Source organism: Epinephelus fuscoguttatus, linkage group LG16 (genome assembly GCF_011397635.1).
Source record: "Epinephelus fuscoguttatus linkage group LG16, E.fuscoguttatus.final_Chr_v1".
NCBI classification, from domain to species: Eukaryota; Metazoa; Chordata; class Actinopteri; order Perciformes; family Serranidae; genus Epinephelus; species Epinephelus fuscoguttatus.
This window is the reverse complement of record NC_064767.1, coordinates 1,125,645-1,141,431: the sequence shown is the minus strand read 5'-3', so window position 1 is coordinate 1,141,431 and position 15,787 is coordinate 1,125,645. Positions and strand designations below refer to the sequence as shown.

General features: G+C 44.7%; 1 protein-coding gene across 1 annotated transcript in view; it reads right to left on the bottom strand.

The window, feature by feature from the left end:
- LOC125903045 (uncharacterized) overlaps positions 1-15,787 on the bottom strand; it is a 92,219-nt gene that overhangs the window by 61,694 nt on the left and 14,738 nt on the right. Inside the window, exons 2-7 of the mRNA XM_049599657.1 lie at positions 11,755-14,360; positions 9,998-10,112; positions 5,152-5,426; positions 4,776-5,062; positions 1,026-1,260; positions 692-951 (exon numbers count right to left, since the gene is read on the bottom strand). Coding sequence (XP_049455614.1) covers positions 692-951; positions 1,026-1,260; positions 4,776-5,062; positions 5,152-5,426; positions 9,998-10,112; positions 11,755-14,193 — 3,611 coding nt within the window. The 5' untranslated portion in view covers positions 14,194-14,360. The remainder of the gene's footprint in view (positions 1-691; positions 952-1,025; positions 1,261-4,775; positions 5,063-5,151; positions 5,427-9,997; positions 10,113-11,754; positions 14,361-15,787) is intronic.

The following is a 15,787-nucleotide window of genomic DNA, read 5'->3' as shown; positions in this document are numbered from 1 at the left end:
TTATTCACCATGTCAGATTAATATAACTGAATTACTACATGTGATAACAGGTGTTATTAAGACATTTGAATTAATGTCTCCTGAACTATGGAGGATCATTTTTTAATGACCTAAGTATCAACAAATAACAAAATCTAAGACTAACATTTATTAAGAGTTAAAATCTTACTAACCAAAACCCACAGAATATTCTCTCCCTCCGCTTCGACTGCTGCTTATTCAGTCATGAATATTTAATATTTCTATATCAATATATCTGAGCTGTTAAATATGATCACAGTATGTTTGTGCAGGAGATAAAAATGAAACAGAGACCCACGGGTATAAAATCTGCTCTGCTGCTGTTCAAGGTCAGATAATCTGCGGGGAGCCTTCAGATGAATTCTGGGTAAAATACGACCTCACATGGACGTTCACACGCAACCTTAGAGCTTCACATTGTTCCACCTCTTGTCTCAGTGACGCACATCATCAGAAAAATGTGCAGTCAATCAAATAACCACAACATGACACAGACTGCTGGGAGCCTTCGGGCCCCCGAGGGCCCGGGGTCTCGTCTGCACAGCATTTAGTGGAACAACAGATTTGGGATTTCTGGCGTGACACAGTGCGTGAAGAAGAGACAGGAAACAGCCTTAAAGGGTCCCTCACAAAGGAAACAAGCCCTTCCTAACGTTGGACTTTGACTCACCTGGGGCTGCTGTGAAGCGATGGGGCTGAGTTCGCCTTGCGGAAGCCGTCTTTGAGGATGGAGCGACGCCACGACTCTTTCTCCGACTTGGACCGAACCGGAGGGCCCGGGTCGTCTTTGGAGCCGCCGCGTAGCCCCGTCCCCGAGGCACTGAGGGTGATTTCAGAGCGGGACGTCTCCGAGGGAGCAGACGGGTCGGGACGGGCCAGCGGGGCGAAGCTCAGCTCGATGATCTGCTTGGCGCTCTCGCAGATCTGACTCTGAAGACAAAGAGGCATCGCTGTTACCTCCCGCAGTCGTACATGAAGTGATCGTTTCAGCTCAGCTTTCTTACCTGGATCTCCGGCGTGAGGGTGGGCAGATCGAAGGTGAACACAGACGTGGATCCAGAGGTCAGAAGGTCCACGCTGTCCAGGCTGCTGTACGAGGTGCCTTTGGCTCGGTGAGACTCCATGATGCTTTCAAAGTGGCGGCTGAAGGAGTCCAGGTTGCTCTCGGAGGGTCGGCGTGGGCTGCCGATTGAGATCGGAGACTTGAGGCCGCCATGTGAGTCGGACGTCCCCAGCGGCCTGGAAAGTAAACAAAAAGATCAGGGGACACACGTCCCAACGTGTCCTCCAGTATCCTGATAGACGGTTTGTCCTATGACCTACTGGACTAAATCTGGTCAACAGGAAGTGCTACCAGCTGCAGCGTGGGTCAGCGCCGTTAACGATACTGAGTCTGATCCTGACAGAGAGGTGTCTTCTGGGACTTTCAGAGGTCTAAGATCCAGAGGTGGCAGGTTACTGACATTAGGGCTGAAAGGAACCAAACAAAATCTTGGTCGACTCAAATTCTACCTGCTCTTCAACCAACCAATCAAAACACAAGACACGCTATTTCTACATGAACTCATTGGCCACAGCTCACTGAGCAAACTGTCTGACAGCGCTGTGTGTATTTTTCTGAGGACCATAATTCTTGTGTATTTACACTTTTTTCTCTTGGTCTACTTGCCGCACTTTTTCAAAACATATCAGATTCAAACTTTATTCAAAGGCAACTTCAGCTCGCAGCATTACCGTTACAAGCTCTCTTTCCTCCCAGCTTCCATTGCTCTTCTGAATAAACAACCTGCTGTACGTTAAAGGGTTTTCTTTTGCTTTTTTTTTTATTGAGGAATTGTGCCCTCTGCCTTTTTGTCTTCCTTGGTGTGCAATTATCGATTGCTTTTACTACTCTTATCTTACTTCTGTTATCTTTTAACATGTTTTAAACATGTCGGTGCTGTTGTATCATTTTTATGTTTTTATGGTTTTATTTTCTGTTTTTAGGAGAATGAGCTGCTAGAACAGTAGTTACCATTCTATTTCTTTTCTTTTATCATTTCTGTGCAGTACACTCACAGTCAGTGCAAATATCTGTGATTAAGGACTTGTGCACTTTAAGTGGGGCGGTGCAATATATGTCATTTAGAGTGTCCTGTAATGATATTTATTTATACACAGAAGTTAGGCACTGACTCATGTCGTGTCTCTTTTTGTATGATTACTTTGTTGCTTTGTGATACGTGTGAGCGATGAACTGTAATTGCAGCTGTGGCATTGTTGTCCAAGACAAATTTCCCTCCAGGGACAATAAAGTCTAACCTTAACCTTAACTAGGAGACAGAGGGAGAAAATAAAGAAACGTATGTGATGGTAAAGAAAAACGTCACAAGTCAACAATAATAACAGCAACATTACGTCATCAGCTACAGAAAATATATCTGCTGTTATGTAACATTACTTGGAGGGTTATCTACGGAAGATTACTGTAACTATTTCATTACACACAACAACATTCCAGACCTCTAATGATTTCTACTAATTTCATAACTTTTCCAGGTTTTCCATGACCGTGGGAAACCTGCAAAGCCTGATTTATGGTCCTGCAGCGTACCTACGACGTACATACGTCGTTGCCGTGATACCGTCATGAACCCTTCGAACTTCTCCGTCACTCCATTTCGTCGCGGTGCAATTCACCGCCAGAGCGGTAGGAGGCTGCGTTCCTTTCCTGAATGGTTATTGTCGTCTCTGGTTGATTCTTTGTTTAGCTTCCGGCTTTTCCGGTCACAGAGAAATGAACGCGGAGCACGGACAGACGGCTCCGTCCGTATCCGTATTGAATGTTGAGCATAAATGGGCCTTAATACTGCAACATCTACATCTCAACAGAAGATCTTTAAAGATGGCGGGGATGGCGCAATCTGGAAATACGGAACCGGAAACGCGTTGCTACCAAGCAAACCAATCACAGCCCACACAGTCTGCGTCGCCTCGATGTGTAGTTACAATTTTGGGGAGGTGCACGTCAGGCTATGCTGGAGGCTACGGCAAGCCTTCTGCGTAGCCACGTACCCTACAACGTAGTGACGTCATTGATTTAACACAGGACCATAAATCAGGCTTAACTGACATGAAACAACAGCTGCCCCCCCGACAGTCGAACAAAGGTTAGTCAACCAGAAAGGTCATGAGTCAGCAAAGTTTCATTAGTTGCTTAGTCGCAGAAAAAAACACAAACATGAAACTCTATCAGGAGCTGCACCTTGTCACAATAAATCCAAACCTATATGACTGGAGCATGTGTGACTTTACTTTGAAAGGACAGACACAGGAAGTGTCCACGCTCAGCAGTCAGACAGCAGTCAGGTTAATCTCCAGGGCTGGTACCTGCGGTTATTCCACAGGCTAGTTAATAACATGTCGGGCAGGAAATCCAAAGTGTGGGATCATTTTGAGAAGGTGAAGGACGAACCCAAGGTGATATGTAAACTCATCTTCATTGGTCGACTACAAACATGACGTATCATGTGAAACATGGAAGTAGCTACATGCCCATTAGCCCACAGCGTCATTAACAGGCGGCTCGCTCAGTGTGTGACGTGCACTTGGAGATAAAATATAGGCCTATATTAATGAAGGTTCATTAGTACGGTTTGTATTTCTCTGTAATGTAGCACAGTGTTAACAATGTTACTGATACTATTCTTTCTCACACCTTCAACTCAAACCACCAAAATATATCATTTCATCATTACAGCAATATCAGAAACATGCAGGAGACTAGTCCACTGATGGACCCTGATGAGGACTGATGGTCCACTGATGGACCCTGATGAGGACTGCTGGTCCACTGATGGACCCTGATGAGGACTGTTGGTCCACTGATGGACCCTGATGAGGACTGCTGGTCCACTGATGGACCCTGATGAGGACTGCTGGTCCACTGATGGACCCTGATGATGACTGATGGTCCACTGATGGACCCTGATGAGGACTGCTGGTCCACTGATGGACCCTGATGAGGACTGCTGGTCCACTGATGGACCCTGATGAGGACTGTTGGTCCACTGATGGACACTGATGAGGACTGATGGTCCACTGATGGACCCTGATGATGACTGATGGTCCACTGATGGACCCTGATGAGGACTGCTGGTCCACTGATGGACCCTGATGAGGACTGATGGTCCACTGATGGACCCTGATGAGGACTGATGGTCCACTGATGGACCCTGATGAGGACTGTTGGTCCACTGATGGACCCTGATGAGGACTGCTGGTCCACTAGGAACAGTCTTAGTCGGGGGTGCAGCCCTACACGAATCAATCTTACCTTAAGTTTCTCCTGAACAACAAGATTAAATTTGTTGGTTTTCAACCATGTCACAGCTGCGAAGTCACATACGTTTAAGGAAACACGAGACGACACAACATCAAGTGGTACCGTCTTTAAACCAGTTAACATACAGCTGCTCTACAGTATCCACACTGGTGACAGATGGGCCTCAAACATGTTTTTAATGAAGTGAATAACACAAAGATGTCCGGGCCATGTGAAGGGAGAGACATGAGGTAAACAGGAAGTTACTTATTGTTTATTCTGCTGGTTTATCAGCAGGAAGGTTTCGAGGTACTTTGAGTTGTTTCCTCCACCATCATTAATAATTTAACGTCAAAACTGAGTTCCTGGCTGAGTTAAATGTGAACACAGACATGACACGTGTGTTTAGACTCAGTGACACACACACTGATGTAAGTGTTGGAGCTCTCACCCCTTCAGCAGCAGACTGAACACCTCGTCCTCCTCCTCGGTAGCTCTTTGTCTCTGTCGGTCTCCCAGCATCCGCACACTGGCCCAGCTCACCACTCCCTCCTCTTCCTCCTCCTCCTCCTCTTCCTCATCCTCCTCCTCCTCCCCATCTTCCTCCACCTTCCCCACACCTGTCCGGGGTTTTGGCGAAGCCTCGGCGGGGCTGAAGCTGGAGTTTCCCAAGACACTGCGGTTACTCCCAAAGGCCGAGTCCACCTCCTCGGCTGCCTCGGCCTCCGCCCGCATCACCTACACAACAGTAACCAATATTTATCCAACATGAACGTGAAGACGTTCCAGATGAGGTGAACGACTTAAATCAGGTGTGATGAAATCACCTCGTCCAGGTCGGTCTCCCTGTAGCACCGCAGTGGAACGGCGTCAAGATCTGTCTCAGAGTATTTGATGGTTCGGCGGATGATGCCCGTCTTGGGGGTGGAGCCACGGGAGTCAGGGGTTACCAGCTCCACCTCAATCTGCCGCACCTCGTGATGTGACAACTTTGGACCCTCGTTGTCCCGCCCCCTCCTCTGGTTGGCTGGTTTCAGATGGAGGGAGGAGGGAGGGGTGGGGCTGGGAGAGCCGCTGGTAGGAGGCGTCGTGGACGGAACGTCTGCAGGAGAAAACAGGTTGTTGATTTCTATGTTTCATGTCTGAAGTCTGAAATATAAAAACCCAGTCACCAGAACTAATGCTGGCATCGTATGTTTCTGGAAACCACACACAGGTTACATCTGTACGCTATTATGTAGTAGATACACTGAAACTTTGTGTGTCAACAGCTCTGTGGTTCACGTGTGGTTATGTTTAGGCACAAAAACCACTGGGTTATAGTAAGGTGAAGATCGCATTTTGTCTTAAAATACCCAGTTTTGGGGGCACAATCTTCGCTGGAAATGCAGCAATGTGTCGGTAAAAACAACTTCTTTTCAGGGCGTTATCCACTGTTTGAAAAAAGCTATGGGTTGCTACATGCATGTTTGTTGCACAAATAAAAGCTTGTAAAACATCAAGAAATTGCTAAAAACCTCACACATTTGATGGTGAAAAAGCTGCTTACACCAACAGCTGGTGCATAAAAGCTGCTTGCAAAACAGTGATGGACCACAGACACTTGTAAAACAGTGACAGACTGATAAAAAACACCCGTGTTTGGACCCTAAAAAGCCACTTGTTTTTCAATTACAGTCTGTCTTGGAAGGAACATCCAGCCAAGAAGCGGAGCAGAGATACAGCTGTATGCAGATGATACAGTTATATTTAAGAAAAAACAAATTTATGTTTAAACAAATCTATATTTAAACCATGCACATTCCGAACAAGAGCCAATCTATATCACCTGATATTAGCATCGTCATCGCTGCATATATCTGCAGATAAGCAGCAGTTAATGTCAGAAAAGAAATGTTTGAGATCTTTTAGAAACAGTGTCTCCATTACAGAGTTTGTCCACCAGAGAGCGATGGCAGGATTTTTTTACACTGTAAAATGTTTACACTTACCAATTACTACCTTTGATAACCAAATTTATGGGATTCCTAAAAATTTGCTCGTTTGTAATTCTTTATTTAAATCAACTGATGGGAAGTTGAAGGGAAAGCCTTTCGTTTTATATTATTTTTACACTCCAATTAGTTATTAAACAAACAGTAGTTCTTAATGTATTCTGTTATATTTTGGACTTGTCTAATAATCTTTAACAATCTGAGCTCCAGACTAGAGGCTGACATTTTTTTGGGAGTCCCACGGGTCACGTGATTCCCATGGGATTCCCACGGGATGGGAATCTATTCTATTCTATTCTTCACGTGATTGGGACGGGATGGGAAAAAAGTCAACGGGAGCGGGCGGGACTGGGAATCACAATTAGGCTGTCGCATATGCAGTAAGTCGGTTAATTGCACGGTAAATTCAAAGGGAGATGGTAACTTTTCCTGTTTGTTTTCCTCGTCTCTCTCCACCAAAGACACTGGACGACAAGAGCGTTCACTGCCGTGCATCGTCTGGCAGCCAGGTGAGCTGGTTCATTAGCGTAATGAACGGAGGGAAAGCTCTCGTCATTGAGTGTCTTTGTCTCTGTGGGGGAGGCGGGGCTATGAGCCCCACACACACACACACACACACACACACAGCGCGATCTTGTGAGGGGGAGACGAGGCAGAGAAGAAAACAGAGTTGAGCGTCAGAGAAAGACAGGGAACTTGTTCCTAAACCAAAGACCACGGCCCCTGTGTGGGAGTGTTTTGGATTTAAACCAAATGACAGAGGGCAGCCCAGTAATGTGGACGAGCCGGTGTGCCGGGTTTGTTCTAAAACCATCTCAACAAAAAGAGTGAATACGTGTTATTTCGGATATTTAAATTTTCTTTTTTGCATTCCTAAATAGTCTTGTTAAATAAATGTTTACTTCTCTTTAAAAGGGTGTACTTGCATCAACATGCCTTTATTATCATTATGAAAGTTTAAAAAAAGGTCTAAAAACAGCAAAATTACAACAATAATAAAAACGGTCTTAAAAGCACAATATTACACAATATTATCGCAATAATTTCTGACGCAATTAATCGCCCAGCAAAATTTGTTATCATGACAGGCCTAGCATAATAACAATAGTCAAGTGTTTTATAAAGTAGTTGAAACTAGCTCCACCTCCAGCAGCTACAACAGTAACATGCTGCTCTGACACTGATGCTTCAGTATTAATAATCTAATGATGTCATATATAATAATATCAGTCAGAGGAACCAAACACTACTTTAACGACATTGGTCTCTCTGAGAACTGGCTCTTATGACGTGTTTGACCACATCAGAAATCAAATGTGTTTCATTCTGAACAGCTTTAAGGTGGAGTGAATGTTAAAATAATTAGGCAATAAACATCAAAACATAACATTAGATGTCATATTTGGGTTTATATTCAACTAAGGCAGGCATTGTGTCATCCATGTACTGTAGAATTTTTTTTTTTTTCACTGTAACTGAAACACAACACGGGAGCGAGATGGGACAGGAGTCATTCTTGTGGGACTGGGACGGGACAGATTTTTTTTTTCTTTTTCATGGGATTGGGACGGGATGGGATTATTTTTGTGGGAGTGGGATGGGACAGGACTGAAAATCCACTCCCGTGTCACCCTTTACTCCAGACTACTCTGCTGATTAATGGTTATCTGATCTTTTAAATCAGAAAAAATACTATTGGTTTTGGCCTTAAAAAATTCAGCAGCAAACAGACTACAGTGTCTGTGAAAGGTAGGTAATATTAATCATTAGATAGCACTAGATTTAACATGAAACAAATATATATTTATCCATAAAATGTCCTTAAAATGTTGATGAAATGTCCACAAAATTTGATTAAATGTCTGAAAAAAAAGTCAATAAAATGTCCAAAAATATATTGATAAAATGTCCACAAAATTGATAACTCAAAAAATGTTGATAAAATGTCTGAATAAAATGTTGACAAAAATGTCCAAAAAAAATGTAAACATGTCCAAAAAATGAATGTCGATAAAATGTGAGAAAATGTTAATAAAATGTTGAAAAAAATTGATATGTCTGAAAAATGTTAATTAAATGTCTGAAAAGTATTTTTGAAATGTCAGAAAAAATGTTTATCAAAACTGGATTTTTATTGTTTTAAAATAAGCAGGAGAAGATGTTTGTTTTTGTATCTGTTCTGGATTATAGTGATGAGGTGACTCTTAAAACACTGACAACAAACAACAAAATTAAATCTGCATATTGATTATTTTTCAGCTGAGTTTCTTGCTGTGATGACTGTGGAGCAGTTTTAACTATTTAATCAGGTTGTCTCTCCTTTTGTCTTTTCTTAAAGATAAATTAATCAACTGTTAACTGAAGCTTAAAGTAATGAGGATCATGTGGTTAGTTATATGTAGTAGTGCTACCTTAGATATTCAACACAAGTATGAATCAGGACACAGATATCAGAGTACAATAAGACAGCCAGCAGACACTGATGACTTTGTTTAATTAAAACAAAATCCTGCTTTGCTTGTTTTAAAGTCTGACAAAGATGCTAAATAAAGAACAGGAAGTGAGTAGTGGTAGTAGTGTAGTAATACTTGTGAGTAGCTTTGTGTACAGTAAGACCTGTTCCAGCTGATGTTAAGCTTCAGCTAATTGGCTTAGAAGAAGCTCCTGAAGCTGCTTGTTTACTTCACTGAGTAAAGAAACAACACAAGAGAAAAGACAGAATGGCCCTTTAACCTTTTACTGCCACTGCTACTGCTAATAATACCATACTGATACTGCTGCTGTACTCCCAGTGTGAAGGTGTGACACTGTTTGGGAATACAACACTGATGGATTTTTAAAATTACATTTTTCTGTACAGGGAGGAGTGAAGTTATAGAAGTCCAAAAAACACTTATGTCCAACCTGACAGTGGTTAGCGAGAGCTCAGAGGGGTTGAAAAGGCTGTTTTAAAGGATAAATGGTTGAAAAGTCCAACTGCCTCCACTCAAAGTGAAATTCATCCCTCCAGCAAAAAAATAATCAAATTAGACAAAACCTAACCATCTGTAATTCCAGGATCACTGACTTGGATGAACAATCATTGGAACAATATTTACCTTTATAGAAATAGTGTTAAATAGCATCCAGTTTCAAATCAGTTGGCATTAACACAGGTGGATCCTGATGGCAGAGTACTGGAGCTGATTTCATCAGGCTGTGAGGGTATGTCTCACAAAAAATGTTATTGAACACTCAAAATGTACATCGAAATAAAGTTGGGACTTTACTGGTGTGTTTTTACTCTTCTTTTGCTTCTAATTATTCTTTTTCCTATTTTTTTTTTTTCATCGAAATCCAATCAGTTCAACGCTGAGTCCAGGTCAACATTTCTGCCAAATTGGAAGACGTTCCCTCATAGTGTTCTTGAGATATCACGTTCACGAGAATGAGACAGACAAGGTCGCAGGGACTTTGACTTTTGACCTATGATCACCAAAACCCGATCAGATCATTGTTGAGTCCAAGTGGACCTTTGTGCCAAATTTTAAGAAATTCCCATGAGGCATTCTTGAGATATTGTGTTTACAAGTCTGGGACGTTCATATGTACAGATGGACGGACAATCTGAAAACATAATCCCTCCGTGACCACAGCTGTCGCCGGCGCGGAGACATGAAATACTTTAAAAATAAATTACCTTTACCTTTACTGCAGCGACTCTCCTCCGTCTGACCTCCGAACAGGAACTCCCACTTGGCACGGGCGATCTTCTGCGACCGCGAGGATGGAGTTGTCGTCAAGCCACCGTCAGACTGCGTGAGGAGGAGAGACAGCGGTGTGATGAAATAATGCGTCTCTGACAGAAATAATCTATAACCAGAAATCACAGCAATCAGTGCTCGTGTGTTTTGGTGTTTGACCTCTTCTGAATTCTAACAAACTAAATCCAAATGATTCTTCAGGTTGTATTAGTGAGAGGTTTGAAGCACATGCATGTTCAGTTTTAAAGCAGAATTAAAATAAATTATAATTGAACTTTTAAAATGTCCGAGCTGCAGAAGAGAGTAAAAAATGCAGGGTGACATACACCAATGCTTTTAAAGAATACTTCCCTGCAAAAGGACCATTTGTTTTTCAACTACTACCCACCTGTCACCTCGAGTTTGTGAAGAAAAACGTTTCCTCGCATGACTTAATGCTGAACGAATAATCCAAAAATGATTAGTTGAACAATTAACAACAGCAAAACTATATCAAAACATCTGGATACAAACTCTCAGACAACTCGTGCAGAATAATCCAGGTCTCATTTATCCAGTTGGACGTTAAGTACTACACAAACAAACGCACTTTCACCGAAATACTACAATTTAAAACACTCCTGCCTAGCCGGGTCTCGGGGGCAGCAGGCTGATCAGAGTTTTCCAGACGTCCCTCTCCTCAGCGATGCTTTCCAGCTCCTCCTGGAGGACCCTGAGGTGTTCCCAGACCAGACAAGATATGTAATCCCTCCAGTGTCTTTTGGGTCTGCCCCGGGGCCTCCTACCAGCTGGACGTCCCGGGAACGCCTCTAACAGGAGGCACCCAGGAGGATCCCCATCAGATGTTAAACCACCTCAACTGCCACCCTGTGGGCCCACCACCTGCAGGGATAGGCATCTGAGCCGGGTGAATTGTGTGCCGGGCAGCAGGCAGGGGCGGGGACCTGGGAGTGTGGACCTCTGGTTTCACAGACCGTTTGTAATGAAGTGTTGACGTTTTTAGTGAAGAGTCATGTGTTTGTGAAGTACTGAGCGTCCGGCTGAATGAGACTTGGATTATTCTTCATCAGTTGTGTGAGAATTTGTAAAGGGATGTTTTAATGTAGTTTAACATGGAGCTCGTTTACTTCAACTGACGAAGAATGTTAGCCTTTTTTGGAGTCCTCGTCCGCCATGGAGATTTGAGGAAAAAAATTCCTTCACAAATTCAACATGACACATGAAAAGTATTTCATATAAAAATGATCATTTTGCAGGTGAAGTCGTCCTCTAGAGGCAGGAATATTTCAAAACAACATCAAAAACCATGTAACATCACTTTAAAATCAAAAGTGATACTGATAAAATAACAATCACTGCTTTGTCAAGAAAAAATACAAAGTGATGCGTCCAGCCACCCGGAAGCTGAAGAGAAAACGGTTTGTTAGCATAAATCAACACATCTGTTAGTCCCAGATGCTGCAAAGGCTCATAGGAAATGTAGTTGTTGAATACTAATTAGATACTCTGATGATGTTGATGATAAAAAAACAGAAACTTCGTCTGCTGGAAAAGAACTTTGGATTTCAGTTATTTATTGTTATTGAACTAAATGTGACAATAAGTCATCGGCAGAGAACTTCCCCCTCCACACAGATCCGACACATACACACAACGTACAGCCAAACCCTCACCACCCTCCCACCCAGCCGACCTGTAACCCCGAGCCGGTGTCTGTCGTATCGTGGCTGGACTGACTCGAGGTTTCGGGGGACAGACTGTCGTTTCTGTCCAGCTGCGAACTGTCTCCCATGCTGCCTGTTACTCCACTGGAGCTTTGAGAGGACGTCCCAGCAGCCCCACTGTGATCCTGAACCTCCTCCCTCTCATCTTTGGACACACTTATAACCGGCGTGTGGTACTCCTGTACTGATGTCTTTAGCATTTTGTCTCCTCCGACTTTCCTGTGGTACTCCTCTTTGCTTGGAGTGTAAACTCTAGAGGTGGACTGTCTGTAGTCTTCACAGAGTTCGTCCCCATCCTGGACTGGTCCAGCTTCCCTCCACTGCTGGTGCCTGGAGGTCCAGCTCACAGGCAGTGCTTCTGTGTTCTGGCTGGACAGAAGTCTCCTGGAGAGTTCAGGGCTGTCCCTAAGTGATCTGTCAAAGAGGTGATCATGTTGCTTCCGCTCCATGCCAGGCGATCTGTGGTCTCCAATGTACTGTGGCTGCTGGTAGCGGTGCAGGGCTGACACGTCCTTAGTGGGTGATGAACCCCGTTGATGCCGTGGGTCCAAGACTGGGGATTGAGAGGCGGCTGCACGGTGCAACCTGGCTGGCAGGGCTGGAGATGCTGGTGAAGACAGGCCTTTGTGGGGTAAGAGAGGTGAGATACGTCCTGGTCTGGTCTGAGGTATTGCTTTGTCTGGTTTCCATCTGTGGTTCTGGCTGTCGGCCTGCACGGGCTCAGGGGAGCTTCGCCCATGAAGAGTGGCGTAAGGTTGGGATTCTCTCAGGAACGACCCTCCCATCCTGGGACTCTCTGACCGCAGTGACTCAGCTTGAGAAGGTGTTGGAGAGGGAGTCCGCCTTTCGGCAAAAATGGTGGACAGTTTGGTAGCCTCTGCAGCTAACCTAGAAGCCACTTCAGCATTTGGGGATGGGGAGATGCTCCTCCTGCCATTGGTGGGGCTGGCTGTGTCACTGGCTCTGCTACTGCAGCGTGACGATTTGTAGTGAGGCTTGCTGGATAAGTTCTCATTAGTACTGAAGTGTATACTGTCTGTAGCATTATGACTGGTGTTGGTAATGTTAGCACTGTAGCTACTATTAACACTGTGTTGGGGGTTCCCACTAGCTTGGTAGCCGGAATTGGAATGGTTGCTGGTAGGGGACATGCTAGTTGGAATCTCATGCTGGATGTCTGTGGGTCTCCCTGCTGGTAAAGGTGGGTGAAATTTGCTGGACAACTTGGGGCTCTCGTCCCCCATCCATGGCCTTTGTTGGCTCTGGGGTGGGCCATGAGAGCGAAGGATTGGCGCTGGTGACTGGGAGGAGTACCCAATGTGGGCACACAGGTGGTCAGAGGCAGGACTTCTGGGTAATCCATTCACTGAACTACGGCAGATTCCCCTGTCCATCTCCAGAAGCTGAGCCTTGGATGGCAGGGTGTGGGTATTGCGGGGCAGGACAGGTGAACCCCCCCAGGACCGGCAGCGAGGGGACTGGTAGTGCCGTGGTAGGGTTGGGCTGCAATTCTCTGGGCTGTGACCAGCAAATCTGCGCCTAAGCTCTGGGGATCCAAACTCCTCCAAGGCCCTGTAGGTGGCATCTCTGGCAACTGCATCTGCCACAGCCCTCTGCAGGTAAGGCGAGCCCTGTGGGGACTGAGTCTGAGATGGGTATGAGTGACTGGAGTAAGGGTCGCCCTGCTCTGGCTGCCCATTGTACCACACTGGGTCACTCAACCTCTTTCGGAGGTGACCAGGCAGCTGCTGCCTCTCCAGTCTGTTAAAAGTATTGTCCAACTCACTTTGGCACATAGAGCTACGCCGACCCCCCATGCTGTGAACATTAGATTTCTCTATGTAGCCAAAAGTCACTACAGATGTCTTCCCCTCCTCACCCTCCACCCTTGGGCCTTCATAGGACCTACGGTTGCTGGTAGGTGTGGAGGGAACAGTCAGCGTCCCAGAAGATGTAGAAGATGGGGAGATAAGCACTCTTCCCTGGAAGGGATCCATGTCAGAGGAGCAGGTCCGTCCCAATGAGCCATGCTGGCCTGGACCAGTCGATCCAGGTGCAAGCACCTGGAGGAATTGACCGAAACTGTCATGAAATACATCCTGCCGCTGGAACTGGGTGGGGGATCCTGTGGCATCAGGGTTTTGGAGTTGGAAGCTGACTGAGTGCCTGGAGGAAGACTTTGATGGGGGTAAGCTGTGGCTTCCGACCCCACTTTGGTGTTGAGGAACTGGAGAATGATTCTGACTGCGGTTGGGGCTGGAGCTTCTCTGGGAGTGAGGGAGGACGTCTGGGCACTGAAGCATCAGGTGAGCGGTCCCATCATCTCCTCGTCCCTGCACCTTTCCTTCCTCCTCGGTGACCGACCTCACCTCAACGTACAGGTGGAGGACTTTGCCTGCCTGGGACATGCTGGCACCCGAACACCCTGATCTTTCTTTGTCTTTGGACCTTTGCTATTTGTGCAAAGGGTCTGTCAGCCTCCTGGTACCCAGGAAAGTGCCAATCTGTTTGATGGGTGTCAGAGGTCCAACTGGACTCCCAGATCTGTCCTCCATTTGCTCATCATCTCTTCAATCTGCAACAGGAAGCAGAGACAGAGACAAACGTTACTATGGCGGTTTATCATCTACAGACATTCATAAGCAACTGAAAAGCAGAGAATGTCTAAACCTTCTTCAAGATCTCACAACCTCATTTTCATGACACACAGCCTTCCCCTATCATCAAAAACAAGACAAAACAAAATGCAGATGGCAGAAAGAAACAAGATCACTTGGAAAGTGAAGTGCAGTTACAGGAAGGTATCTCCTTCTTCCTACCCAGGTCCAGGTAGTCCTTATTCCTAAGGTCCCTCAGTTGGATAGTCTCCACCACACACTCAAACATACATTCAAACACATACAGGTTTGCATTGTGTGCTCTGATGCAGGGCTTTGCATGGAAAATGAACTTATTTTAATAAGTTACTGGTTCAAAGTAAATGCCTCTAAAATACAGTTAAACTATATATTAGCCTTTCTCTAGCTATGAACATCAACAGGAAAGTCTTCTACTAAATTGGTTCCAGATATCATCAGCAGTTCTTGATAATAAAACAGACTCGTCTCTTCAGCATTTACAAACAATAAATGTTACTTTTTTGTTCTGAAGTGTGACCTCATGAGGTTTTCCACCCTATTAGCCATAAACCTCGTGGCTGTTGATAAAGTTTGACCCTTAACACTCCAACAGTTCTCTGTGAATCTTCTATGTAGGTCAACTAGTGTCCTCAGACAAACTGGTTCACTGCTACAATCAGAAACCAAAGACCTCATGTGTTATTCATCACAGGCAGAGAGCAAGTCAAACACTACAGACAGCCATGTTTGCAGTGTTAAAGCAAAGTAAGCGTGAGGAAATATGCTCATTATATCTGTTCAGTTTCCAAGTGAGATAAAGTGCAGCAATGAAACACCACAGTGATGATCACTAAGCAATAAAAATCAAAATATAGACTATCAGTCTAAGGTCTTGCTGTTGTTCCCTTGAGGCTGCAGTGTTCATTATAAACAACATACTAATGATAAAGCCTGAACCCTTCACAACAACGCCCCCTACATTTTTTAGAGAATCTAAAATAATCTTAGAGGGCTCTTCAAAATGCCGTAGTCATTAGGGAGGTTCTATGGGACATTAGGACATTAAGTCTTGGGGCCCTTTAAGAGGTTTCAGTGGCCCCTGAGGTGGTTCTAGGATACTTTAGGACATTTTTAAGGCAACTAAGGAGGTTCCAGCAGTCTTTATAGGGGTTCCAGTGGTCTTGTAGGAGATTTAGGGGAACATTAAGTTGTTCTAATAGTCACCATAGAAGTTCTAGTGGTCCTTTAGGAAAGTGTAGTGGCTATTTCTGAGGTTCTAGGGGACCTGTAGGATGTTCTAGGGGTCCTTCATCATGCCGTGGTCATTAGGTAGGTTCTATGAGACATTAAGAATAGTTGTGGGATCCTTTAAGAGGTTTAAGTG